The 22,793-nt window shown below is 39.7% G+C and overlaps 1 protein-coding gene across 4 annotated transcripts in view; it reads left to right on the top strand.

Moving 5' to 3' along the window:
- The window catches only part of CNTN6 (contactin 6), a 149,559-nt gene extending 127,059 nt beyond the window's left edge, over positions 1–22,500 (top strand). For 2 of the 4 annotated variants that reach the window (XM_056338261.1, XM_056338260.1), the window contains exons 13-23: positions 4,075–4,250; positions 4,592–4,709; positions 5,590–5,748; positions 5,853–6,002; positions 9,668–9,738; positions 12,449–12,683; positions 13,239–13,354; positions 14,989–15,175; positions 18,676–18,788; positions 20,536–20,704; positions 21,401–22,499. In XM_056338261.1, the coding sequence (XP_056194236.1) occupies positions 4,075–4,250; positions 4,592–4,709; positions 5,590–5,748; positions 5,853–6,002; positions 9,668–9,738; positions 12,449–12,683; positions 13,239–13,354; positions 14,989–15,175; positions 18,676–18,788; positions 20,536–20,704; positions 21,401–21,504 (1,598 nt within the window). In that variant the 3' untranslated portion in view covers positions 21,505–22,499. Of the gene's footprint in view, positions 1–4,074; positions 4,251–4,591; positions 4,710–5,589; positions 5,749–5,852; positions 6,003–9,667; positions 9,739–12,448; positions 12,684–13,215; positions 13,355–14,988; positions 15,176–18,675; positions 18,789–20,535; positions 20,705–21,400 lie in introns of those variants that run through there. The other 2 variants (XM_056338262.1, XR_008821757.1) reach the window with 2 other exon arrangements.
- The last annotated feature ends 293 nt before the right edge of the window (positions 22,501–22,793 follow it).

Below are 22,793 nucleotides of genomic sequence, written 5' to 3'. Positions count from 1 at the left end.
AATGTGCAAATTAAGTTTATTGCTGCTCATTGAGTTGTTTATTTTTTGTGTGAGAAGTCTTTATTATACCTCCAGCACTCACAACATCTTATCTATTTTCTCTTCTGGAATGGGATTTGCCATATAATGCATGTCTGCAGTTGCTAAGCAAGATAGATAGATAACGTAGAAGCAAGAGCTTTTAAGAAGCTTTTAAAAGGATTCGAGGTGGAAGTCTTAAAGACACCCCATAAAAGAAGCAGAAAATATCACACAAGTGAACTGCTCTGCATCAGCAGCACCACTGGATATCAGCAGGCTAGAACAAGAAGTACAAGAGGATGGCAGTACCACAATAAAATGGATTTTTTGCGAACGCTACTAAAGAAACACACCTGACACGCAAACCCAGCGTAATCCACAGAAGAACAGTTTTCAGTGTTTATTTGGTGGAGGCAAAGAGGTTCATGCCAGTAAGAAAGTAGACGACTTATAATACTAACAGCATATAGCTTTGAGATTTTTTGTGTTATAAGAGGAAAACTTTATGTTCTGATACTCCAAAATACCGGTTCACTAGAGGGTTCCATAGAATGCATTTTTTTCCAAATATTTATCTTTTCCCTACAGAGGCATTCCATAGGTTTTAACAGACAAATGATTATGGAATTTTGATTCCTTCTAATAACATTCTATAACAGGATTGCAGATGTCTTATTTCTGATCTTTTTGAATGTGTGATCAAATAATGACATGAGGAATTACATGACAGACGTAATGAGGCAACTGTAATATTATTGGAACCTTCTGATGAAGAAAAGTTTCAAAAAATGTCCAGCCAGTTTCATTAAAACCAGCTGGAGCTAATGGCTCCTGTACAACAGATGACTGGCTTTGATGGAGGTGTAAAGATTTTACAAAAAATGGGACATCATTTTCTGTTTGTGTTCTGTGGATTTTAGAATGCAATGATTGAATCTGTTCACAAATTCTATGCAATCCTGTTTGTATCTTTCTTGCTTAGTCTTACTTTGACCTTTCCATAGAAATAAATTGATTTTATTTATAGTATTCTACTTATTTATAGAATACTGTAATTGTACATAGTGCATTGTAGAAGAGTCAAAATGCACTGATCCTGGTGACTAACCATCCAATATGGAGAAACAGGAGTTATAAAATGAGGTGGCATTAAGTCTTGTGGCAGTAGAGATGATGTGGGTCTTGTGAAGGGTAGATATTTTAAACTGAAATTTGAAGGACAAGAAGTACTTGACACATGGAAAATTCCGTAGTGGCGCAGTTTTATAAATGCTGAATCAACTAAAGCAGAAAAGGTGAATTTCACCCCTGGTATAAGTGCTTTGATTTGGAGTTTTAGCAGAATACCCAATTCCATGGGTAGCTTCAGACTATCGTCAAAGCAGTGAAAAATAAATACATCCAAGTTCTATTTAAGGGAAACAGATTAAATGCAAGCAGGAGTTCATACCTGGCAGCAAGGAGCTTATCCCAGGCTTCGGGGTCCATCTGAGAGGGCTGGGAAGCTGAACCCTGTAGCCACTGTTTGCTCATACCCGGATATTGAGCTTACCAGTGGAAGGTGTGGGAAATATGCTTTTGCCCATCTAAGTGGTTGACGTTGTAAACGAGCCTTGTCAGGGCCAGCCCTCTTCATTCCCAGCGGCAATTACTCTGTACAGAAGACATGAGCTGCAGAGGTGACCCTTGAAGGGATCTCAGAGGGGCCAGTTAGCCACCTCCTGGTTCTCCCAGCTCCACCACACAGGTCAGACCCAGAGGCTACATGAGGTGGGCCACAGCCCAGGCTGACTTACCAGACCATTCAATACCCTCTTGTAAATCAGGTGCAACTTTTTGCACCATTTATGAGAGAATATGTGTGGAGACATCTCTCCTGCACAGGTAAAGACAGAGCAGACAAAACCCAAGTGGAGTCAGGGAGAAAGTATGTATAAACATTGAGAGCAATGTAGAATTTCCCCTTTGAGGTTGACCACGGTGTTCAGGGGAAGTCTTTACTTCTTTGATGCCGTATCTTGTTGGCTTTAAAAGCTCGGTTTATAGGTTTAAGGAAGGAGTGACAGGATGACTTTGGAGGAAGAGATGAGGAGTTTGGAGGACTGTGTCAGGCCAGAAGATCATGCCTCTCCACCTGCTAGTGGCTAAGAGAAGTTCAGCTATCACAAAAGCAACTTTAAAATTTTTAACATAGACCAGGGTATTATTTTTTTTTCTTCTTTTAACATATACAGCATTATTGGGAGTAATAGAATTTCTCTCCTCCAGGTGTTACTCATGCAGTTCTATTTCAGCTGTGAGAAGTACAGAAGGAAAAGCAAGAAAAGAAAACTTTGTGGAGGTTCTCTAGTTCCCAGATACTTTTCAGAATTATTCTATAAAAGTTACCTGTACTTCACAATGGAATTACTTCATTAGAGATTTATGGAGCCAAGTTCTTTGCCAGCATGTGCTGAAATCAGTGGAGTTGTGCCAACAAAGAATATGGCCCTTGAATCATCTGGAATTTATTGCATCTGACACACTGCTTCCAGTGAGAGGAAGAGATTTCTCTAACCTAATGATTGAGTATCTTTAAGACAGTCATCTGAGGCCTTCACATTTTTACAGTCCTTGACTTCACACAAACTGATGGAGCTGCCACAGTGATAGTTTTACATGGCTGTGAAGAGCAATTGGAGTATGCAGAGAAATCTGAGCAAGCGTGTTCCAAGTCTGAGCTCTAACTCACAATGAGAACCTCTGACACTCTCTTAATGATACCAGAAAAAAAACCACCTTATTTGTCTGTAAAAGTAAAAACAAGACAAGTTCTTTCTTTGTTTTCCCCTGAAACTGTTACTTGATGCCTGCGGCTGTGATGCTTTACAGATGAAACCAGTGAGATCCAGTTTTATTTTAAAAGGTTAGCAGAAAATGCAACGTTCTGCCTTGTTTCTACTTGACCACTGCCGTAACAGTCACTCATCCAATGCAGCTCAGGCACTGGGAAGAAGCCCTTCAAGCTTCAGCCCATATTGCCTGTCTGTACCTACATATTAAATCAGTTACTGCAGTGGTGGGGACAGTCTGAATGGGAATGGGTTTGAAGGTCAGAGGTTGGATGCCCTGTCATGCACCAGCCCTTTGGAACCAAGGCCTTGGTAAAACCAAAATTCTGAATTTTCAAATATATTTCTAAGACATAGAGTTAAGCCAGAATGAACACTGAACTAATACAGCTTGTGCAAATTTTCTTCTCCTCTCACATTATTTTCAGAACGTATTAATACTGTTGAATTGGTTCTACTCTCATTTATACATGCACCTCTAAATTCTCACCATTTTGTAACACTGATGCACAAAAGCTTTATTCAAGGGAATTGCTTACAACAAAGCGGTTGTTATCTCTCATCTATCTGCCAGTCATATCAACAGGAGTGAAGCCATATAAACTTATTTTTTTCCCCTTCAGCGAGGAGCTCCTACTTTCCTTAATAAGAACTGAAAGTTTGTTTCTCAGTGTAAGAGGTTAAAAAAGATTACATAAATAGTTTTTCTCTCTGTGAAGGTATCTTCTTTGAAGCTGTAACGTGAGCAACGCTGTGCAGTAAACTACCACTACCATTTATATAGATTAGGGATCTCATTGTATAAAGTAAGTGGAGATGAACAGCAGTTTTGCTTTTGTTGCAGTTTCCTTTAAGGAGAGATTTTCAAGTCTGAAGAACCGTGGGCATATTTTTAAGTCTTAATAATGAAGTCTGCACTTTTTGAGCTGAAATCATATCTATTGACTATGGGCTTTACAAAGTAACATATGACTAATTCAGCATGTTGCCTCTGCGTCTGCTTGCTCTCAGAGGCACACAGCATGCTCATTGTGTTGATATTGCAAAAGTAATAAGTTATACATAGGTAAGAGTGTTCTGAAATCATTATTAGAGATAATTTTCTTTATTATGGGACATTTGGACCAATTTAAAATCATTGCACAAATGGTACAAAACTCATTCAAGATCTACTATTTTTATAAGCATTTTAATAAAAAGGAATTTATTTTTGTCTCCACAGAAAGAACTGTAATTACGATTCCACCTTCTAATATGGATGTAACAGTTGGAGAAAGCATAGTTCTTCCATGCCAGGTGTCTCATGACCCATCCATTGATGTGGTGTTCACATGGTCGTTCAATGGCAATAGGATTGATTTTAATAGTGGAATACATCATTTTGAAAGAATTGGAAGAGTAAGTTTCTTAAACTCCTTAGTGCTTAATGAAAACTATTTGCCACAGTCTTTAGATGACACAAATATTTATCATAATTCTACCATCGCTATTTATATGCATGGCAAATCACTGTTTCTTTACAAGGGTTGCAGCCATTTGTTTTTCTTTCTTAAATTTCATAAAGGCGCTTGAGTTATTTGTGAAGCCCTAATAAAAATGTCCACATGAAAGAAACTGATGATAGCTATGAATATTTTAATTTAAAAGCTGAATTTTTTATTAATATTGAGCAATTTATAAAAATGTCCAGTATGGAAAGCATGTTGTGAGTGATTAGTTTACTCTTTTTGTATCTCCAGGAATCTATTGGGGATTTGATGATAAGAAATATTCAGCTACATCATTCTGGGAAATATGTGTGCATGGTACAGACGACTTTAGACAGTCAGTCTGCAACAGCAGATATAATTGTAAGAGGTATGTCTGTTAAATGTAGACATGTATATCTTCTGGAGGAGTTAGGAGTTCTTAACATCAGCTGTTGTTTAAATGATTCCTAGGACAGCAGTTCAGCATTTCGCTAGGTAAATGCTGTATATCTTGTACCCTTGACTCCAAAATTCCATTGAGGTGGTGGCCAGCATGATGCTAACATGCAGCTAACCCAGGGAGATCCGTGCGATTCTGCCATGGCCTCTTTGAAAGGTAAACTTTCCTGGCCACCCAGGTCAATATGGCAAGTCATAGGGAAGTCCTTTCCTTTCAGCACACTGCTGTACTTGCCTCTTGCTGGGCATCTCTGGGTCACTCTGCAGGCTGGAAAAAAAAAACCACCAGACCGAGTTCCTTTCCACAAGTTGAGGTTAATATGAAAAACGAGTTTCTGTGGTCAGCTATTGCATCTTTTTTACTGTCAGCAGCAAGAGAAATGCTGTGATGGGAGCAGATCCTTTGAACCCTAGCAGAAATCAGCAATCTGTATAGTGTACCATCTTGTATTCTTTCTAAACCTCAGTTTTGATTAAATTCAGTAGGAATTCTGAAAATGTCAGATGGTTCAACAAAAGACACATCGGGTAAATTTTTGTCAGCCAAAAAAAAAAAAAAAATCATTCCTTTGTTTGTAGTTTTCATATAAGTAACATAAAAACATTCAATTTCCTGACTCAAAACCTCTCATTAATTAGAAAAATGTAACACAGACATGAAGCCATCGTTTAGAGATTGTGCTGCTTTTGTGAAACTGCAGCTTCACTAATAATTCCACTGACTTGAGAAAGTAAGAGTTGCTTGACCCATTCCAGCAGCGAATCTTCTCTTCCTAATACCTTCGTCTTAAAAATGCTAATCATATTAGGCCCCCCAGGTCCACCAGAAGATGTTAAAGTTGAACATATTTCTAGCACTACTGCTGTCTTATCCTGGAAGTCTGGAATAGATAATAATAGTCCAGTCCAGATCTACAGTGTTCAGACGAGGACTCCTTTCTCAGTTGGATGGCAGGCAGTTTCAACAGGTGAGCAATTTGAGAGTTGCTTTGTATTTTTTGCATGTACCATTAATTTGCATCTGCCATTAATTATTTCTAAAATACATTTCACATGTTTATTTTGCCTTCAGTTCCTGAAGTAGTTAATGGCAGGACTCACAAGGCAACCGTCATTGACTTAAGCCCTTGGGTTGAATATGAGTTTCGTGTGGTTGCCAGCAATAGTGTTGGAACTGGGGAGCCAAGCAGACCATCAGCTCTACTAAAAACTAAAGCAGCAGGTAAGCCCCTTAGTTTCTCTCAGGTTTTTTGCACACAGACACATTGCCAGCTCCCGGGTGTGAGAGTGGCACTGCAGCAGAACCACGCACTCCTACAGGGTTACGTTCACATCTGTCTAGCATTTTAGTCTGTGGCTGCTATGGCTTCATGACAGCACACCTACGCTAATGATGCAAGGGATGCTTGGACATGACTGAGGGACTGCACGCTTTGCTCTCTTGTTTGGAGATCACTTGAGCTAGCAACAAAAGCTGGAGCTGGCCCATGCTCCCTTCCTTTGATATGTCCCAAAATATATCTAGTCCACATGCCTGAACACAAACTTTCATTCAAGCGGTTGGGGAGTTGGATTTGTTTTCTTCCAATTACAACTGCGTTTAGACCCTGCTCAGGGACTTGCATAGAAAATTATAAAGCCAGCTCTCTGGCACAGCCTAGCACAAGCATGTAATGCCTTTGCTGCAGAGGGTGTTTGATATCTGAGCATCAGTAGGGACAGGATATTGGCTTTAACTGGAGGAAATAAATTACAGCATCCAAAGCCCAGTGAAACTAATAGCTTCCACTGACTCCAGGGCAGGATCCTTACTATCTGTCTGTCTAACCTTTACACATTTATCTTCTGGGGCTTGGAACCTCATAGGAAGAAGGCTCATTCTTGGATGACCGACACTGTCAGTCCTTTGACCTACTCAGTTTGGTGCGATTTATTTGAAGTCCAAACCTTTGGTTTGTTTTATGTTTCTCCCGGCCCCCTGCTTATCAACTCTCTCCCACCTATAAAATCAGTATTTATAGGATGGAAAGCAATAAAATGGAAGCAGCTTTTACAGTCCACTTTCTCTTTTCTGTTTATCTCATTTGCCAAGCTCTGAAGCCTGGCAAGCTGCATTTCAAGACAGAACTCAAAACACAGTATTGTACATTATACAGCAGAAAATACATAACGTCCTTAGAAACGTGGATCCACTGGTTTCTCAGGATACCTACAATATTGGTTCCAAGGCAGAATTACTTCAAAATGTATTAAATCAGTTGATTTAAATTTAACAAGTTCTTTTTCCTGTTGTTGAAACAAAAACTTACATTGAGTATTGATGCCAGAAAAAAACTGTTTGATCATTAGAACACCAATTTTGGTAGATTTTGTTGTCTTTCCAGGTGCTGTGAGACATTAAAAGAGTTCTAGCAGCAGTCAGGACTGCCTGGCCAGTGTGGCAGTAAAGCAGACTGCAGGCTGCTCCCAAGGAAAGGGAAGAGCCTGAGAGCCTCCAGCCTGGAAAGATGCACTGATCCTGCATGACCTTAGGTGTCTGGGGGATGCATGCCTGAGTGGTGCATGGCCCCTTCCTCCAGCAGGAGAACCGAAGGAAGCTTTCACATGCAAGGAGTAAGGAGCAATGTGAAAAGAGAAGGCTAAAGAAAAGCTGGAGACAGGGAGAGGCCAGACTTTCTAAATTTCCCAGCAGAGTATCACAGATACATGTTCTCCATTACACAATTGATCATGAAGTCAAAATTAGTCTGGGGAAGTTCTTTCTTGCTGTTGCCACCATGGGGCTTTGTGAAAAGTGTGATATTCAAACCCACGTATACAGTCAGTAAAAGCTTTCATTTTTAGAAGTGGTTTTTCATTATTTGAGGAATTCACAAGACTAGGGCTAGAAAGAGAAAGAAACAATAAAATTAATATTATTTATCATGGCAATAGCACAACAAACATTATTTCCTTACAGTGTAGCACTGTCTGAAGCTTAACAGAAGGAACAGAAAGATTTGTTTCAGGTTTTAGTTGCTTAACCCCTTCACTGCTGTAAATCATTCTGTCTGAAAATATTGCTGTGCAGTGGGAGAAGTAACAGCTTGTCTTAATTTTTTTTCATCAGAATAGGAAACTGAAAACAGTATGACAGTGTGAACAGCAAAAGCTGGCCACAAAAGGGTGAATTTGAACTTCGCTGTTATAATAGCTATATTGCCAGCTGTAATCTGAGCATTAGTACATTTGTGGATGCAAATGAGCCACTGTTCATGAAGTGGAGCTGAGAATTAATTGAGCCTCTGTTGGTGCACTCAGCTGTAAATTTTCATCTGTTTCTCAACTATGACCCAGTTGAGGCTCTGCTGAGCAGTAGTACAATGTTTTTTTCCCCATGCAAATGTATTAAGTACTGAACACTTTTAACACATGAACTAATTGAGCATCAGCTGGTTCATAAAACACTGAAACCCTAGGCTTGAAAGTCTGTTTTGTCATTTTTTCCTTTATTGCAATTCTTTTCAGTCTTCGATTATTTGCCACTGATGTGCACAAAGACATTGATTGTGAGTGACAAAATTGAGTATCTATGCTAAACTCTCTGAAAGGGCCCAGTCCATTTGCACTTGCACTCACTTTTATGACTGCAAAACAAAATCATCGTGAAATGTCTACATTTCTGGAGAGGATGAAATCAGATAAAGATTTATGTGTGAGATGGAGTCTAGAAGTCATAGTGGATTGACATAAATTTCTGTGAACTTGAAGGACTATTGCCTTTATTGCCACTCCTGCAGCTGGGCCAACGCTGGGTGGAAGAATGGGGAAGGACAGGCACACATGGCAAAAGTTGCCAAAATCTCTGAAAAAGCTTCTGAGATGTAATTGGCTCACCTGTTTCTGATCCTGTCTTCAGCCCTGTCTTGACACATCCAGTTTTCAGACAGGGAGAGCTGAATGAATGGAACAACAAAAACAATCTTGAAATTTCCAAAAACAGTACCAAGGGTCTGGAGATGACAAACAGTACAAATGCCCTTTAATAGGGGGTTCCTGTATCAGTAGGTTTCAGGGCTGTCATCTTCTTAATACTCTTCCAGCAGCTGGAAAGGAAGGCGATCCCATCCTTGCAAGTAGATCTGTAGTGAACTCTACAGTAAGAACAAGGTTGGTCTGTCTAAATTCCATCCATTAGATCACAATCCAGTTCCTCAAAACTGTCAATATTTGAAGGTTAATGGGGTGGGCATGTTTATTGAAATGCAAGAAATGCTATTTCCTTTGCCTCTGCAACAAGAGTGTTTGAGTGATGAGAAGCCCCTTTAGCCTGGAACACTAGCCCGCAGCTTGACCTTGACCCTGTACCTATGGTGCCGTACCCCTGGGGCACTGCTGGGGAAATCAAACTGTAATCAATGCACTTTTGGACACTTGCAGACTTGGAAGAAGGAGAAAAGCAAATTACAAGTTTTGAATTTCCTAAGAAAAGCATACAGCCAATTAAAAAAATTAATATATTGCTCCAACAACATGTTTACCGAACAAATGCATAATTAGTAAATCAGTAGTGTTGCAGCTACAGTCTGAATGGAACATCATTTTGCCAATTAGTTGATGAGGCATAATAATGTCAGATACTTGATGCTACTAGCTTCTTTAATTAATTTTTTGAACCAGGGTACTCATGTATCAAATACATCTGTGGCTTCAGCCTTATAAACTTGAAAATGTGCAAATGTAATTTCAGTTCATTTAAAATGTACAGTTACATGATATAGTCCCTGTTCTGCGTGTTGAAAGGCAGAGTAGCTGCATACGTGCTAGGAAAAGCTCTGACCGGCCAGTTGACAAGACCCCGGCAGTAGCGGTGGGTAGTTGCAAGCACCAACGTCTTTTCTTCTCCAGTTCCTGTCGTGGCACCAACGAACATCAGTGGAGGAGGAGGAAGCCGTTCCGAGCTGGTCATCACGTGGGAGGTAATTGTTAGCTCAATTAACCTAAGCTGTCTGATGGGGGAGAGTCCATGGGTGAAATCACAGCCCTGCTGAAATCCAAAGGCTTTTGGTCACTGGCTTTGGCTGAGCCTGGATTTCATCCTGCATCTGGAGGCAAAAAAGCCTGTAAGAGATACAGCAAGTTTTCTATGTTATAGTGAACAATTTATAAAAATAAACAGTTTAAGAGGCATGTTATAAAGATGTTTAGAAGTCTGTATAACCCTCTTATCTCCATTGTACAGGAGGTGCTTAACACACTAATCTGCTTGGCCATTTTCTGCATTAACATTTTTCATACTTTTGTTTACATGTTTTTCATTCTGGAACACTGTGCTGACAAGACATATCCTATTATGCGTTAAAGGAGATGAGCCCTTTAATTCTTCAGCACTCCAGCGAGAGGAAAGAATATAAGTTTTCAGAAGAGCTAATACCATAGTACGCGTTGCAACGGGTGAGCACAGGGCGTTTCAGAGTAGAAAGTAAGCGTTGTGGGAAGAAGCCCTCCTCCAGCCACCCAGCAGCATCCCCACGGGCATCGTGATGAAGACACGCATCCTCTTGCAAAGCCCGTGCAGCGGTGGGGCAGGCACTCGGTCAGGACTCTAGCCTCTATGGGAGAGCTCCCCAGAACAGCTCCCAGCCTCTGTTTTTTTTATTGCCACTGAAACATAGATGCGAAGTTGATGTGATTCACCGAATTAAATCTCTCCCCTGGCTTTGTGGGGATCTAACTGAAGTAGGAGCTACTCCATGCCATCAGCAGCACGCAGCCTGGAGGGCAGGGGCCAGGTGGCCTTGCCATGTATCTGACTGTCAGGTGTGACTTCTCAGAGGCTGCACAAGATGCCCTCTGTTTCGTCCCTAACTTGAAACAGGGCCTCTATAAACATTGTGCTCCCTTTGTACATGATGGAAAATTTCTCTTAATGAAAGAAAAAAAAAAAAAAAAGGCTTCTAGTTTAGCTTAAGCAAGAAAAGCAGTCTTCTCTCTTCCTTGACTTCATTCTTTTTCCAAAGAAATAACCAAGCTCATTTATACAGTTTGAAGGAAAGGAAAAAGAATGAAATTAAACTAAAAATTATGTTCTTCATCAGCTGAGCGAGCTACCTTTGTTCTGTATGCTAAAAAACTGCCATTTAACCAGCCTTTCGGGGGAGGAAGGGAAGTGATAGGAAAATAATTAGGTAAAAAAACCCCACCTCACTACATAAATAATACTGCCAATGCTTTCCCCTCTTCATGCTGCAAACTGAGTGAAATTTCACTTTTACTGAACTAAATTTTCTTCAATGTGCATCTTTTGCTCTTTTGTTTTGTTTCCTCCTCTACTGACCTACTCTTTGGGAGCAGAAGAACATGAAAATTGAAAGCAACCTGAGAGATCTCAATCAAATTATCCTGTTGGACTCCATAGCGTGTCCTGAAAAATAGGAAAAGTACTAATTATGCCAAGCTAACAACAGTGAACATTACTCTCCAGCTTTCTGTGATGTACTCACTAAACATCTTGATTACATCTGAGGTCACAGAAGCCTCAAAAACAAATTAAATGCTCTAGAAAGTAGCTTGGACCCTTATAAATCCCCGGTGCACCATCATCCCTCACACTTAACTCTCTCAGGACTAGCAAAGAGATAGAAGAGGGCATATAGGGGAATGTTTGCAAAACACATCAAGAAAGACACATTTGTTATATATGCCAGGCTAGGCTTATTATTAGAATTAGAAGGAATTCATGAAGAAAATAATAAGTGCCGTGAAGTCTTCTGATGTAATTCCTGTATTTTTTTCCCTCCCTTCTTCTCACACCAGTGCTCCCAGGAGTTCCTCTGCAGGAGAGGAGATTGGAGCCAGGAGTGATCCCAGGGACCGCAGTTCTGACCCTGTGTTCTCTCTCTTTTTGCACCATTTTCCATGTCTGCTTTTCTGCACACCTTAATTTTGACGCAGGCGTCTAAAATAAATGAAGTTTTTCTGAGAAACTCTTCTTTCCTCCATGTGCTACTTGTTTCATAAATGTTATCTTGCTTTGAGAAGCCAATGTAGAAGTATTTTTATCCCATGAAAACAAAAAAGTTCCTGCTGGAAACAGTGTTGATGTAATTGCCTGTTCAGTATGAGTCAGTAATACATGTCTTGACATGAGATTTTATTAATAGAAACATTTTGCCATGTTGACTTGCAATAACATTTCTGTTCTAAACAAACTTAAATAAGAATATGTTAATGCACTTGAGACTTTTACTTGTGCTTAAAATTATATGTAAGTATTGCACTTATATGCAGGCAGTTGTACAGCTGATGCACATGTCTGTGTTCCTGACTTTTTTTCCTTTTAAAAAGTCATTTATTTAAGATTAGCATTCCTATACCCCTTGGGGAAAAAACAAATCAGCTACAACTTGTAGTGAGTGAAATGCTCTTAATTTTTAAAACTTCATGCCTGAAAGAGAATAACTTCAATGGTGCTGATCAGATCTTTTGTTTCTAAATTGATTGCCTCAATAGATTTATTATTTTGATTTTTATTTCAATATTACATTGACTGATGGAGCAAACATTATTATCTTCTCTAAGGCACAGTCAACTAAATCAATACCACTAAAATATACTCAGAGAATGAAGATTCAATTAAAACAGTGTATACTTGCAAATGCTTATTGACTGACTGCCTTGTCACTACAGCCAGTTCCAGAAGAACTACAAAATGGGGAAGGTTTTGGCTACATCATTATGTTTCGTCCTCTTGGCTCGACAACCTGGACAAAAGCAGTGGTGGCTTCAGTGGAAGCAAGCAAATATGTTTACAGGAATGAAAGCATTACACCTCTCTCTCCTTTTGAAGTGAAAGTCGGTGTCTACAACAACGAAGGAGAAGGGACCCTGAGCTCCATATCCGTTGTCTACTCAGGAGAAGATGGTAATGCATGTTACTCTTACCAGTAATGGTTGTGTAGCATCAGTAGGTCCCAAATATGATCAGACAGGTCTCCATGGGGGTATTAAGGAGCCTGCTGACAGCTGGTCATTGAAGATTGACAGAAGGCACAAGACAGAAGATGGGAAATTGAAGTAAAAGAAAGCAAGGGGCAGGTTTTCAGAACTGCTTTAAGTAGACAGCATGTTTCAACTTATTTGTCCCCAAGCAGCTCTCAGTGAGAGGGCTGGGAAAATCAGGAGACATTCAAAAGTATAGTGCTCAGAGGGTCTAGCTCTTGGGACCACTCAGTGCAGTTGATCTCTGAAAATCTGTCCCAGATGATGGGCAGTGACCAATTTTGAAAACGTGTTTTGCTGATGCTCCACAATAAATGGGTAGTAAAGGCAGCAGTTCACACCACCAGGTTTCCTGAGCCTCTGCCTGCTGCTTCTCCCAGAATATCTTCCTCTTTTCTTGAATCTCCCTCAGTTCCTGACATAACACCCTTCTGCTAACACAAATGTTCCACCAGCTGCGTTTTCTCCCATCACCCAGAGCCGCGGAGAGCACCAGCAGGGGCTTCGGCACTGAGCGTTTCGGCGGCGGAGGTGGAGGTCTCCTGGCAGCCCATCACGTGGAACAGGCACACAGGCAGGGTGCTGGGATACGAGGTGAGACGGCTGCTGCTGGTGTCTGACGCCTTACACATGTCCTTTTCCTGGCCATGTTTGTGTTCTGGTTTTCCCCCCCTTGCTTCCAAGTCAACAGGCAATGGAACTCTTCACCTGACTCTCCTTAGCAACATTTCACCTGAGATAATCACAAGCTTTTACAGACCGGGGCTGTAGCTCTGTCCCAGACTTCTTGTAATCTGAATTAAAACCTCAAGATTAATCATTTGCAATGGCTACTATAAAACAACTCCTGCTTGATTCCACAAAACAGAGCTGATCCTCCCTCCTCTTACACAGCTCTAATGCTGCCTGAGCACGATGGGGTACTTGCTAGTGCGGGGGCATGACCCATAGCATTGACTACACAAGAAACCAGGGTAAACGCACTTTTGTGCTATCTAAAATTTGTGTTGCGGTGTATTTGAAAGGCTTTTGGCTTCCTACCCCTCTTAGAATCATAGAATCATTTAGGTTGGAAAAGTGTTTCACATAATCGAGTCCAACCACTAACCCAGCGCTGCCAAGGCCACCGCTAACCCATGTCCCCAACTGTCACATCTACACATACTTTAGACGCCCCTGGGGATGGTGACCCCACCACCTTCCTGGGCAGCCTGTTCTAGTGCTTCGCCACTAGGTGAAGAAATTTTTCCTAATATCCAATCTGAACCTCCCCTGGTGCTGCTTGAGGCTCCTTGTAGTGAGCACCTGTTCAGCTACTAATAACTGACAGGTTTTTGCCCTGTGCACTGGAGTGCATTGCTGGTGTCCCGGCACAATTCCAGGGCCAGATCCAGGGCCGGGCATTTCTGGGTCCAAGCAGGGGGAGCAGCGAGGATGATGGATGGTGCCAGACCCCGGGGGCACTCCGCCAGCTGTGCTGCTGCCAAGCTCCAGCACCTGACGGGAGCAGAAAACCAGTGTCAGCTACATCTGACATCTGCAGGACAGACTAGGGTTGCCTCCAGCAGAGTGGGGGCCGAACAGATTTTTGTAACAAAATTGGGTACTTCAAAGTAACCTCAGATATTCTTGCTAGGCATTTTACTAGTGAAACAACTGTCTGGTGGGGTTTTTTTAATGTAGATAAGATAAACCAAGACTAAAGCAAGTCAGAAATACTTCAAATCCTGTCCTGTCATTACAAATCTATAAATGAAGGTAATATGGAGTCACGTACGTACACAAACCTTCCTAAAGCAATTACTCACTGGAAAAAGCCCCCAGATCTAAATAGCTGTTACTGAATCAAAAGTAGAGGCAGGATACAAAATAATTAAAAAAACTCTTAGATGACTGAGGTAAATGGTTTTTTGTAACTTTTAAAGTTTTCTTCATATGAGTTCAAACCATAAAACCAAACAAACTTTTAAAATTTCTCACTTTATCAAAGGTTTCCTTTTGGACATCTATAAAGTTAAAGATTTAATTTACTTCCTTACTTAGTATTCAGTCGCTGAAATTTTATTTCTTCTCTATAAATATTCATGCTTTGTTTTATTTCCTGCTAGTTTTGAATACAAAAAGTCTTGTATTCCTTGAAATCTTCATTGTCGGCATGTCTGCTTCCCCGCCAAATCTGTAATTGATGGAAAACAATAAATTGCCTGTTCTTCGTTCTCACTTTTCAGGTTTTATATTGGACTGATGATCCCAAGGAAAGCACGGCTGGTAAAGTCAGAGTCAATGGGAATGTAACAGCCAAAAATATCACAGGACTAAAAGCTAACACAGTGTATTTTGCAACAGTTCGAGCTTATAACACTGCAGGGACAGGGCCCTCCAGCACCCCAGTAAATGTCACCACTAAAAAATCACGTGAGTATTCAATTTCGTACAACAAATGTTGCAAACTCCCAAGTGTGATAGTGACATTTCAGCTTACCGTGACCCATCTCAGCTAAATGTTGCAGTATCAAAGAAAACAGGATCCCAAATTTCTTTGTAAATTATGCAACAAACTCTGTGACCAAGCAACTTCTCTATCTCCTCCCTGACAATATTTCTGTGGTCACCAGCAAGTTTACTCAGACCCCTCTGGTATTTAAGACATTAATACAATATTTAGCTTTGGGTCTGTCTTCATGGAAGCCAAAATTCCTATCAACTTAAATCGGGTTATTTCATTTACCCTGTTCTATTGATATGCTAAAGTAATTTTGCACACCTACAAAATTAGATAACACCAGTGTTCGTGTTCCTGCACTGTAGGAACCGTGAGGAAGGATTGCCTTTCTCATTGCAACAGCATGCCACTTACTTTCAGGAGTCTTCGAAGGAGACTTCAAAAGAGATGCAGAGTCAATAGAGGAAAAATGTTCTGCTGGTCAAACAATAGATTTTGATGTGGTGATATGGGTTTGGTTTTTTCCAGAAAACTGTTGAATGCTCTAAATACAGTGCTTTTATGAGACCTCTAAGCTGTGCACTAGAGAGGTTAATATATGGGATACATTCATATAAATACTATTTAGACATAATTTTTTTTTGAGTTTTCTGCCATTGTAGAAGTAAAATCATATGCTGTTCTATTTGTGAGAAGTAACTTCATGAAACCAGTGCTTTCATGGGGCCATCCTGCAAGGTAGCAAAGCAGCACTGAGCACCATCCTGCAGGGTTGAACCCATTAAGTAAATGTTCACTAAAAGCAAAATAGTCACAGAGCAGGAAATCTTGGATCTACTATGTACCAGAGTGCCCAAAATTCATTACTGTTTAAGCATTCAATATTTTTAATACATTCCCTTGGACTGTGTTTTCCAGTAAACAGTTGATCAGCCCTTTTGCACAAGGGAAATTTTTTTCCTGTTTTTCACCAGTTTTCCTCTTGTCTGTGTGCTGCCTCATGCTATTCTCAAAGTACAAGACAGGAACCAACTTGTAAAATGAGTTAAAGATAAAACTTAGAATTTAATGTAAATAACATAAACCAAAATAAAGGCAAATAAGGTATTTCTTAAGGACTCAAACATGACCTTTCTCACAGGCAATTTCTTACTGGAACATAGACTCATCTCTGGAAATGATTCTCTGTATTTGTACCTGCATTTGTATGAAAGACAAGTTAAAGACATGGCAGTCAAAGTGCCAAGACATATAAGGAATAAATTTGCTTTTGTTTTACATTGACTTCATCTTCTGTCAAATTCAGGATTGTACTAATGGTTCATTTAAAAATTAAAGTCAAAATAACCCCTTTAATATTTAAAAACATGTATTAAATTTTTAAGCTCTAGTCTCTGAAAGATGGAAGCACTTTCAATATGGGTAGAGGTAATAGGTCAAGAGAATATAAACAATCTGCATCTGCAGCAGGAGTGTTAGCTTCAAGGTAATGTCTCTGTCTTCCCACTCATCGTCCAGGATTCCTACGATGTTCTCTGTGTGCCTTTATTGTAGAGAGTAAGCAAAACTAAAATGGTCCTTCTGCCAAGTAGGTGCAATTCTGATTGAAACATACTTGCCTAAGATCAATTTAAGGTCTAAGTTGATATCCTGGTTTAAGCTTAAAGTACTAAGGAAAGTGGAAATTATGTCCTTCCTCCATGAACATACTGGTCCATTAGGAGCTGTTGTGATGCTCAGCTCTTCTGCTTCTTTACTTATATGTCAGGCATTTCAGAAATTTCTTTGCTTTTTCTTTACAAACGTATACATCAGCAGAGACAGATCTTAGAAATGCTTTGCAAGGATAAAGCTCAACTCAGTACAGCAACAATGCCAAGTGTTACCTAAAACGTGAAAGTAACATCATTAATTTAATGAACTTAAACATATACTTGGACCATACTGTTCTTGACAATGTTGGTTACAAGAAATTAGTTGAGGAAATTATCTGCTAATCTTAGATCTGAAGAACTGTTTGCAGTATTTTTGCTTGTGGACATTACTATGGATTTCGGGGAGTGCTATGTTACCCCCTATTCTGGTCACTGGGTGTATAGCAAAAACAGACTTGTTTTGAAAATCATCCTCTGGTGGTTTTTCAGCCCACAGACTATGAATTAAGATGGGTTTAAGTGCAGTGCTAAAAAGCTTCGATGAAGACAGTATTCACCCATTTCTGAGTGCTTCCAAGGCTTTTCAGAGTACACAGTCAATGTAGTATTTGGCATCCTTTGCCTCTTGTGAGTTTTTTGTTACCAAATTCCTTATATAAAATATTTGCTGAAAGCAGCAAAGAGATTTCAAACAACATTTAAGTAAATTTGCAGGTTTATGTATGTGAATGTATATAAATGCCTTAAAAAAAAATACCGTTTTCCAGCACTGACAGTGTGGCTTATGGAAGGACATCTGCTTATATTCACCTGGGTGGTCCACTAGCACCTTCTTTCCCTACCAGTGGGATGGATTAGGCTTCTCCACAATCATGGAGCAGATAGATGTGAAACAACAGGCACCATCAATTTATTCTGTGTCCACGGGAAATGAAAGCAATTGTGGAGTATTACCAAATCAACAGTATCTTCCAAGTTACACACATTAATTATCAATATATAGGAAATCTAGGGAGAAAACAAGGACATCAAAGGTTAAGAATTTAAAAGTCAGGTTGGAATACTCACAATATGTTCCTCCAAATCTCTCCTCCTTTTTCTTAATTCTGTTCAAGTCCTTATTTCTTCTAACACCCCCAGTGCCGCCCTCCCCGGCAGGGCCTAGGAGGATGCACCATGGTCAGGAGATAATGTGGTGTTCCAAATCTGAGATACAGTTCAAAGGCACAGTTTCAACTTCACATGTTCACACAGGATTCGATTTCAGTCACTTGTAGGCAAATTTTCAAAGTCCTCTCACTTAGGCGTTAAAAAGCCTTTGAAAAGCTACTCTCAGCCTATTGTGCTGAGAATTTATAAAATCCTACAATGTTTCACGATGGATCACATGGAGACTTTAATGTGTAGTTCTTTGTAACCTGTCCTCATGGCTGATGAAAATCTTGTCTTTTGTATTTTGCTCCTAGTTTTAGCTTTTTCTGAAATCCATACAGCAAAACATTCTCTAGTACATTAAAATAGAGATAGGAACAACATAGTACTTAAACAAAATCTATGAAATACAACTTGAACTGTCAGATACTGTCAGGCTTTTCCTAATTTCAAAAATTAACTCTCACAGTAAGTGGTTTTGTACTGTGAATAGATCTTTAGTCTAACTGATATGAGAGCAACGATGGACTGAAAAAATGTTTTTTCTCTTAGATTTGAATCACCCATGCATTTGCTACTTCCCTGTCAGCAGCTCATTCAATTACACTATGCAAATTAATATTCAGTTGTGTCTTGTGATTACCATCATCTTTGGTTTTTTAAAGCACCGAGTCAACCCCCGGCAAACATCGCTTGGAAGCTGACAAATTCCAAAATCTGCTTGAACTGGGAACATGTTAAAACAATGGAGAATGAATCAGAGGTGCTAGGCTACAAAGTAAGTAATTTCTTTCTCTCATTAATAAGACATGTTGTTTATAATAGAGGTACAAACAGTGACATTGAAAGGTGACTGTTTGGTACCTGGAAAACAGTAACTTCTGTGGAGTTATTGGGGACGGTTGGCTGACATCTGTACAAATGGAAGAAGAGCTGTGTTCGTTCAGAGTAGGACCTCTGAACAGGGACAGAGATTTTCCATCCCCAGTGCTGGATCTGTCTTGTTCCCTTTTCCTTGTAATCTTACTCATCTGAGATTCTTGCACTCGCATCTTTTTGAGGAAGGAGTTTCATATATAAGTAGAGAACAGTCTCTTAAGCATTGAAGGTAGGCATAAACACATTTAAAAGTTGTAATTCTCTGGCGGTTCTTAAATGTACCTCTGAAAAGAGCTAGGAAGATATGTAAAGATCAATGTGAATGAAATCAAAAGCACTCCCATAAATTTATTTTTAAAGGAAATAAAAATTTATTTTAAAGTTTGTTTTTGATGGCTCTGACCCCAAAAGACTTATGGAAAGACTTTTTTAGTCCTGAAGAACTACAAAAATGGAGGTGGAGAGTGCTTACATGAGGAAAGGGTCTCGGTATCAAGGACCTCATGCTCCTAGCCATTTTAGTGTCTGCACAGAATTATTTATGTCTAGGGAGGAAAAGGGGACACACATACACACACACACCCCTTGTAATATTTCTTGAGATCATATTGTTTTACACCCTAGTGAGTGATTTACACCCTAGTGAGTGTGTTTGAGTAGCTCCACACACTGGGGAAAAATGCTAAAACTGGACTATTAAGCTTTCTTCCTTTGTGTCTAACCCGCCTGCTCCTAGGCTACACTTACTACATTTTGATGTGCAAAGAGTGCTTGAAGTACTTGCTGCAATATTTATTGAATGATTCCTGTTTAGCCTTCTGCTTTGCTCCTCAGTTGTCCTTCTTATCATAAATGTCAAAAGATTGTCAAGAGGAAGGAGTCAAACACTGATGTTGATGTGCTACTAAGGAAGAAAGGCTTCTTAGAGGAAAAAAAGCTGTTGGCAGTCTGTAGAATCCCTGTCTAGCCTCCCCAAGCTGCGCTGCACCTTGGCCCAGCGATTCATTAGCAAAAGACTTAAGTGCCAGCAGGTGCTGGATCTGTCATGTTTAGTTGTAGGAATGTACTTCCTCAGTGGAAACCCAGATGCTACTACCCAAATTTCTGTCCTTTCTTGACATCTTTAAAGACACACTGCTATGCAGTGTCCCAGGTTTTCATTAGCAGGCAGTAGTTTTGCTCAGAACCCAATGTGAATATTTCTATTTGAGTTTAAATGCTCACCACAACCAGGCAAAATTAAAAAAAAGCCCAAACTAAAACCTCAGTTCCTGCAGTGTCAGATGAATTCTGCATATAAAAGGTGTTACAGATTGAAGTCTCTTTTAAAGGTGTGTCTACCTTCCATATTCACAGAAGAGCATAAACATATTGGATAAGGTTTTCATAACCCTGCTTTCAAGATGAGCCTCAGCTTGTCACACAGAGGCTCTCCTGAAAGCTGGAGTGAATGCCCACTGGGGTCTCCATTACAAAATCTGCAGAATGTATTTCAGTGTTTTGAATTAAGTTTAATACGCTGCAGGATGCTGATAGTGCTCTCAGAAGTTTGGGACATGACAGAAGAAACTCTCAGCCAAAAAAAAATATTCCATTAAAACTAAAAAAATTAAATTACTCTTGTTTTCTCATCCCTTTTTACTTAGATTTTGTATAGGCAAAACAGACATAGCAAAACACATATACTGGAGACAAACAACACTTCAGCTGAACTTCTGGTACCATTTGAAGAAGATTATCTCATAGAAATAAGAACAGTCAGTGACGGTGGGGATGGCAGCAGCAGTGAGGAAATTAGGATTCCAAAAATATCAAGTACGTGAGATGTTATTTTTTTCTCTGAATGTTACTGTGTAATAAGAAATCTGTGTGTCTCAAGAAGTACAATAGATTAACTGACTTTCCATTACAGTAGGTGGCCTCCCTCCCATTGCTTTGTAAGGCTGGGTACATGTAGATTAGTCTCTGGTAATCTCAGATTCATTAGCAGAGAAAGTATTTTGTGCAGCACTTGGATGTGACCTTATTTTTAGTGTAGGTCTCCCTCTGCCCTGGCCTGTAATGCCTGGGGAAGGACAGAGAAAGAAGCTTTCTCAGTGGAGTCAAAGCTGCAGCTCTCGCATGTAACATGGCTCTTCATCTGCTGAGATGATGCTGCCGAGAGGGAGAACCTCAGCCCTGCACTGTGGCTGCGGTGGGGTCGCCCAGGGTCCAGCCTCTGCTCTCATAAGTGACTTACTGTTTCTGCAAAATGGAGCACAGTTTTGCAAGGAATGAGCCAAAACCCTCCTAAAAGCGGATATGTGCAGGGAGGGTGGGAAGCTGATTCGAAACCGTACTCCATGGAATGGCTGCTACATTTTTAAAATAAATAAACAGAAATAATATTTGTGGATAACGTTTAACTTTGAAAACAAAACATAGACTACTGTTATGCTAGAATGCATAGAAAAAATTTTTTTCTACACAAATTTACTTTTGTCAGAAAATTTTGTGCTTATATTTTTACAGGTTTAAGCTCTGGAGCAATAAAATTGTCCCCAAGGGTAAACCATATACTGACATCTGGGATCCTGCTATTGAGTTCTGTTCTTACATACTCTTTTCCTCGGTGATTAAAGCAGTGCTCAGCCATGGACTTTTAAAAATAAACCACGTGTAGATTTTATCTTCATCATGAACAACATTCCTGATAAAGAAAAACAGTGGGGATGGGGGAGATAGAAGTGATCTATTATTAATAAAACGTTAGGTATCAATATTACGTTAATTTTTAAAAATAGCCATTGAAATTAATGGATAAATATATATGCATTAATTAAAGGGAGTGATGAAAAACATAACTTGAGTTTGTAAGGAGAGTGGTCTCAAATTCTTTACAAGCCGTAGTTCTTACTGAAACTCCAGTGTAATGGTATGTCAAGCATGAAAGACCTGTGCCGAGCTGATACGACTGAGAGAAGAGATTTGCAATTGCTTGTGATGTGGATACCGTTTATCTCACGTTCTTCAATGTAACCTGTAAGAAAGCCCCACTTTCAATTAAATAAAAGCTATTTGTTTACTTTTTGCACTTGTTTGTATTGCAGGGGGTGTCGTACAATGCATTATATGAAGTATGCTGTACTGTTTTCTTCAGAAAATGGAAACTTAAATAAAAGGAATCATATGTAACAACCCAAAGCCCATTGAATTCAATAGAAGGACTTTCAATGGCATCAGCAAGCCTTGAACCAGAACTGAACAAGACAATACCTTTTATGAGGTACCTTACATATTCTCAAATACATTTTAAAGGACTTTTTCATGCAAAGACTATTCTCATCAACAAAACTAGCAGAGATGCTGAATACCTTTTTCGAGGAGATTGAAATATATCAGTCTTCAAGTGGGTTCCGTTGCTCTCTCACCTGATACAGTTATTCTGTGTTATAGCTTGGAAGTGTAGATTCATCTTTTGGCTGGGTAAGAGGGTAAATGAGAAGAACATTGATTTTCATCATCTTAAAATATAAATAAAAGCATCTAATTAAGCCCTTCAACCTATTGAGTTATTAGAATGACAATCACAGGAGTGAGCACAGCTTTCAAGTCAGCTCAAAATGTGAAGTCACGCTCATGTCAGCTTTAACAACATCCAATAAAAGGTAATTTTTTGTCTCATCTAATTACTGGGGCACATTTTCTTCCTTCCCACTTTACTCTGAAGTATATTTTCTTTTCACTGCTGTCAAATACATGTTATGTCATCTTTGTAACCATTTACAACTGCAAGTAAATCAAATGTTCCATAGTATTTTTTAAAAGGAAAAGGTTCAGATGGGGGTGATGGTGTCTAAGCACACAGATGAGCAAAAGGATAGAGGTTCATCTGTGCACGGTAATCCTGCAAACAGCATAATAA

The sequence above is a fragment of the Falco biarmicus genome, chromosome 4 (assembly GCF_023638135.1).
Source record: "Falco biarmicus isolate bFalBia1 chromosome 4, bFalBia1.pri, whole genome shotgun sequence".
NCBI lineage: Eukaryota > Metazoa > Chordata > Aves > Falconiformes > Falconidae > Falco > Falco biarmicus.
The sequence above is the reverse complement of the archived record's forward strand: the minus strand, read 5'-3'. Positions and strand labels throughout refer to the sequence as shown.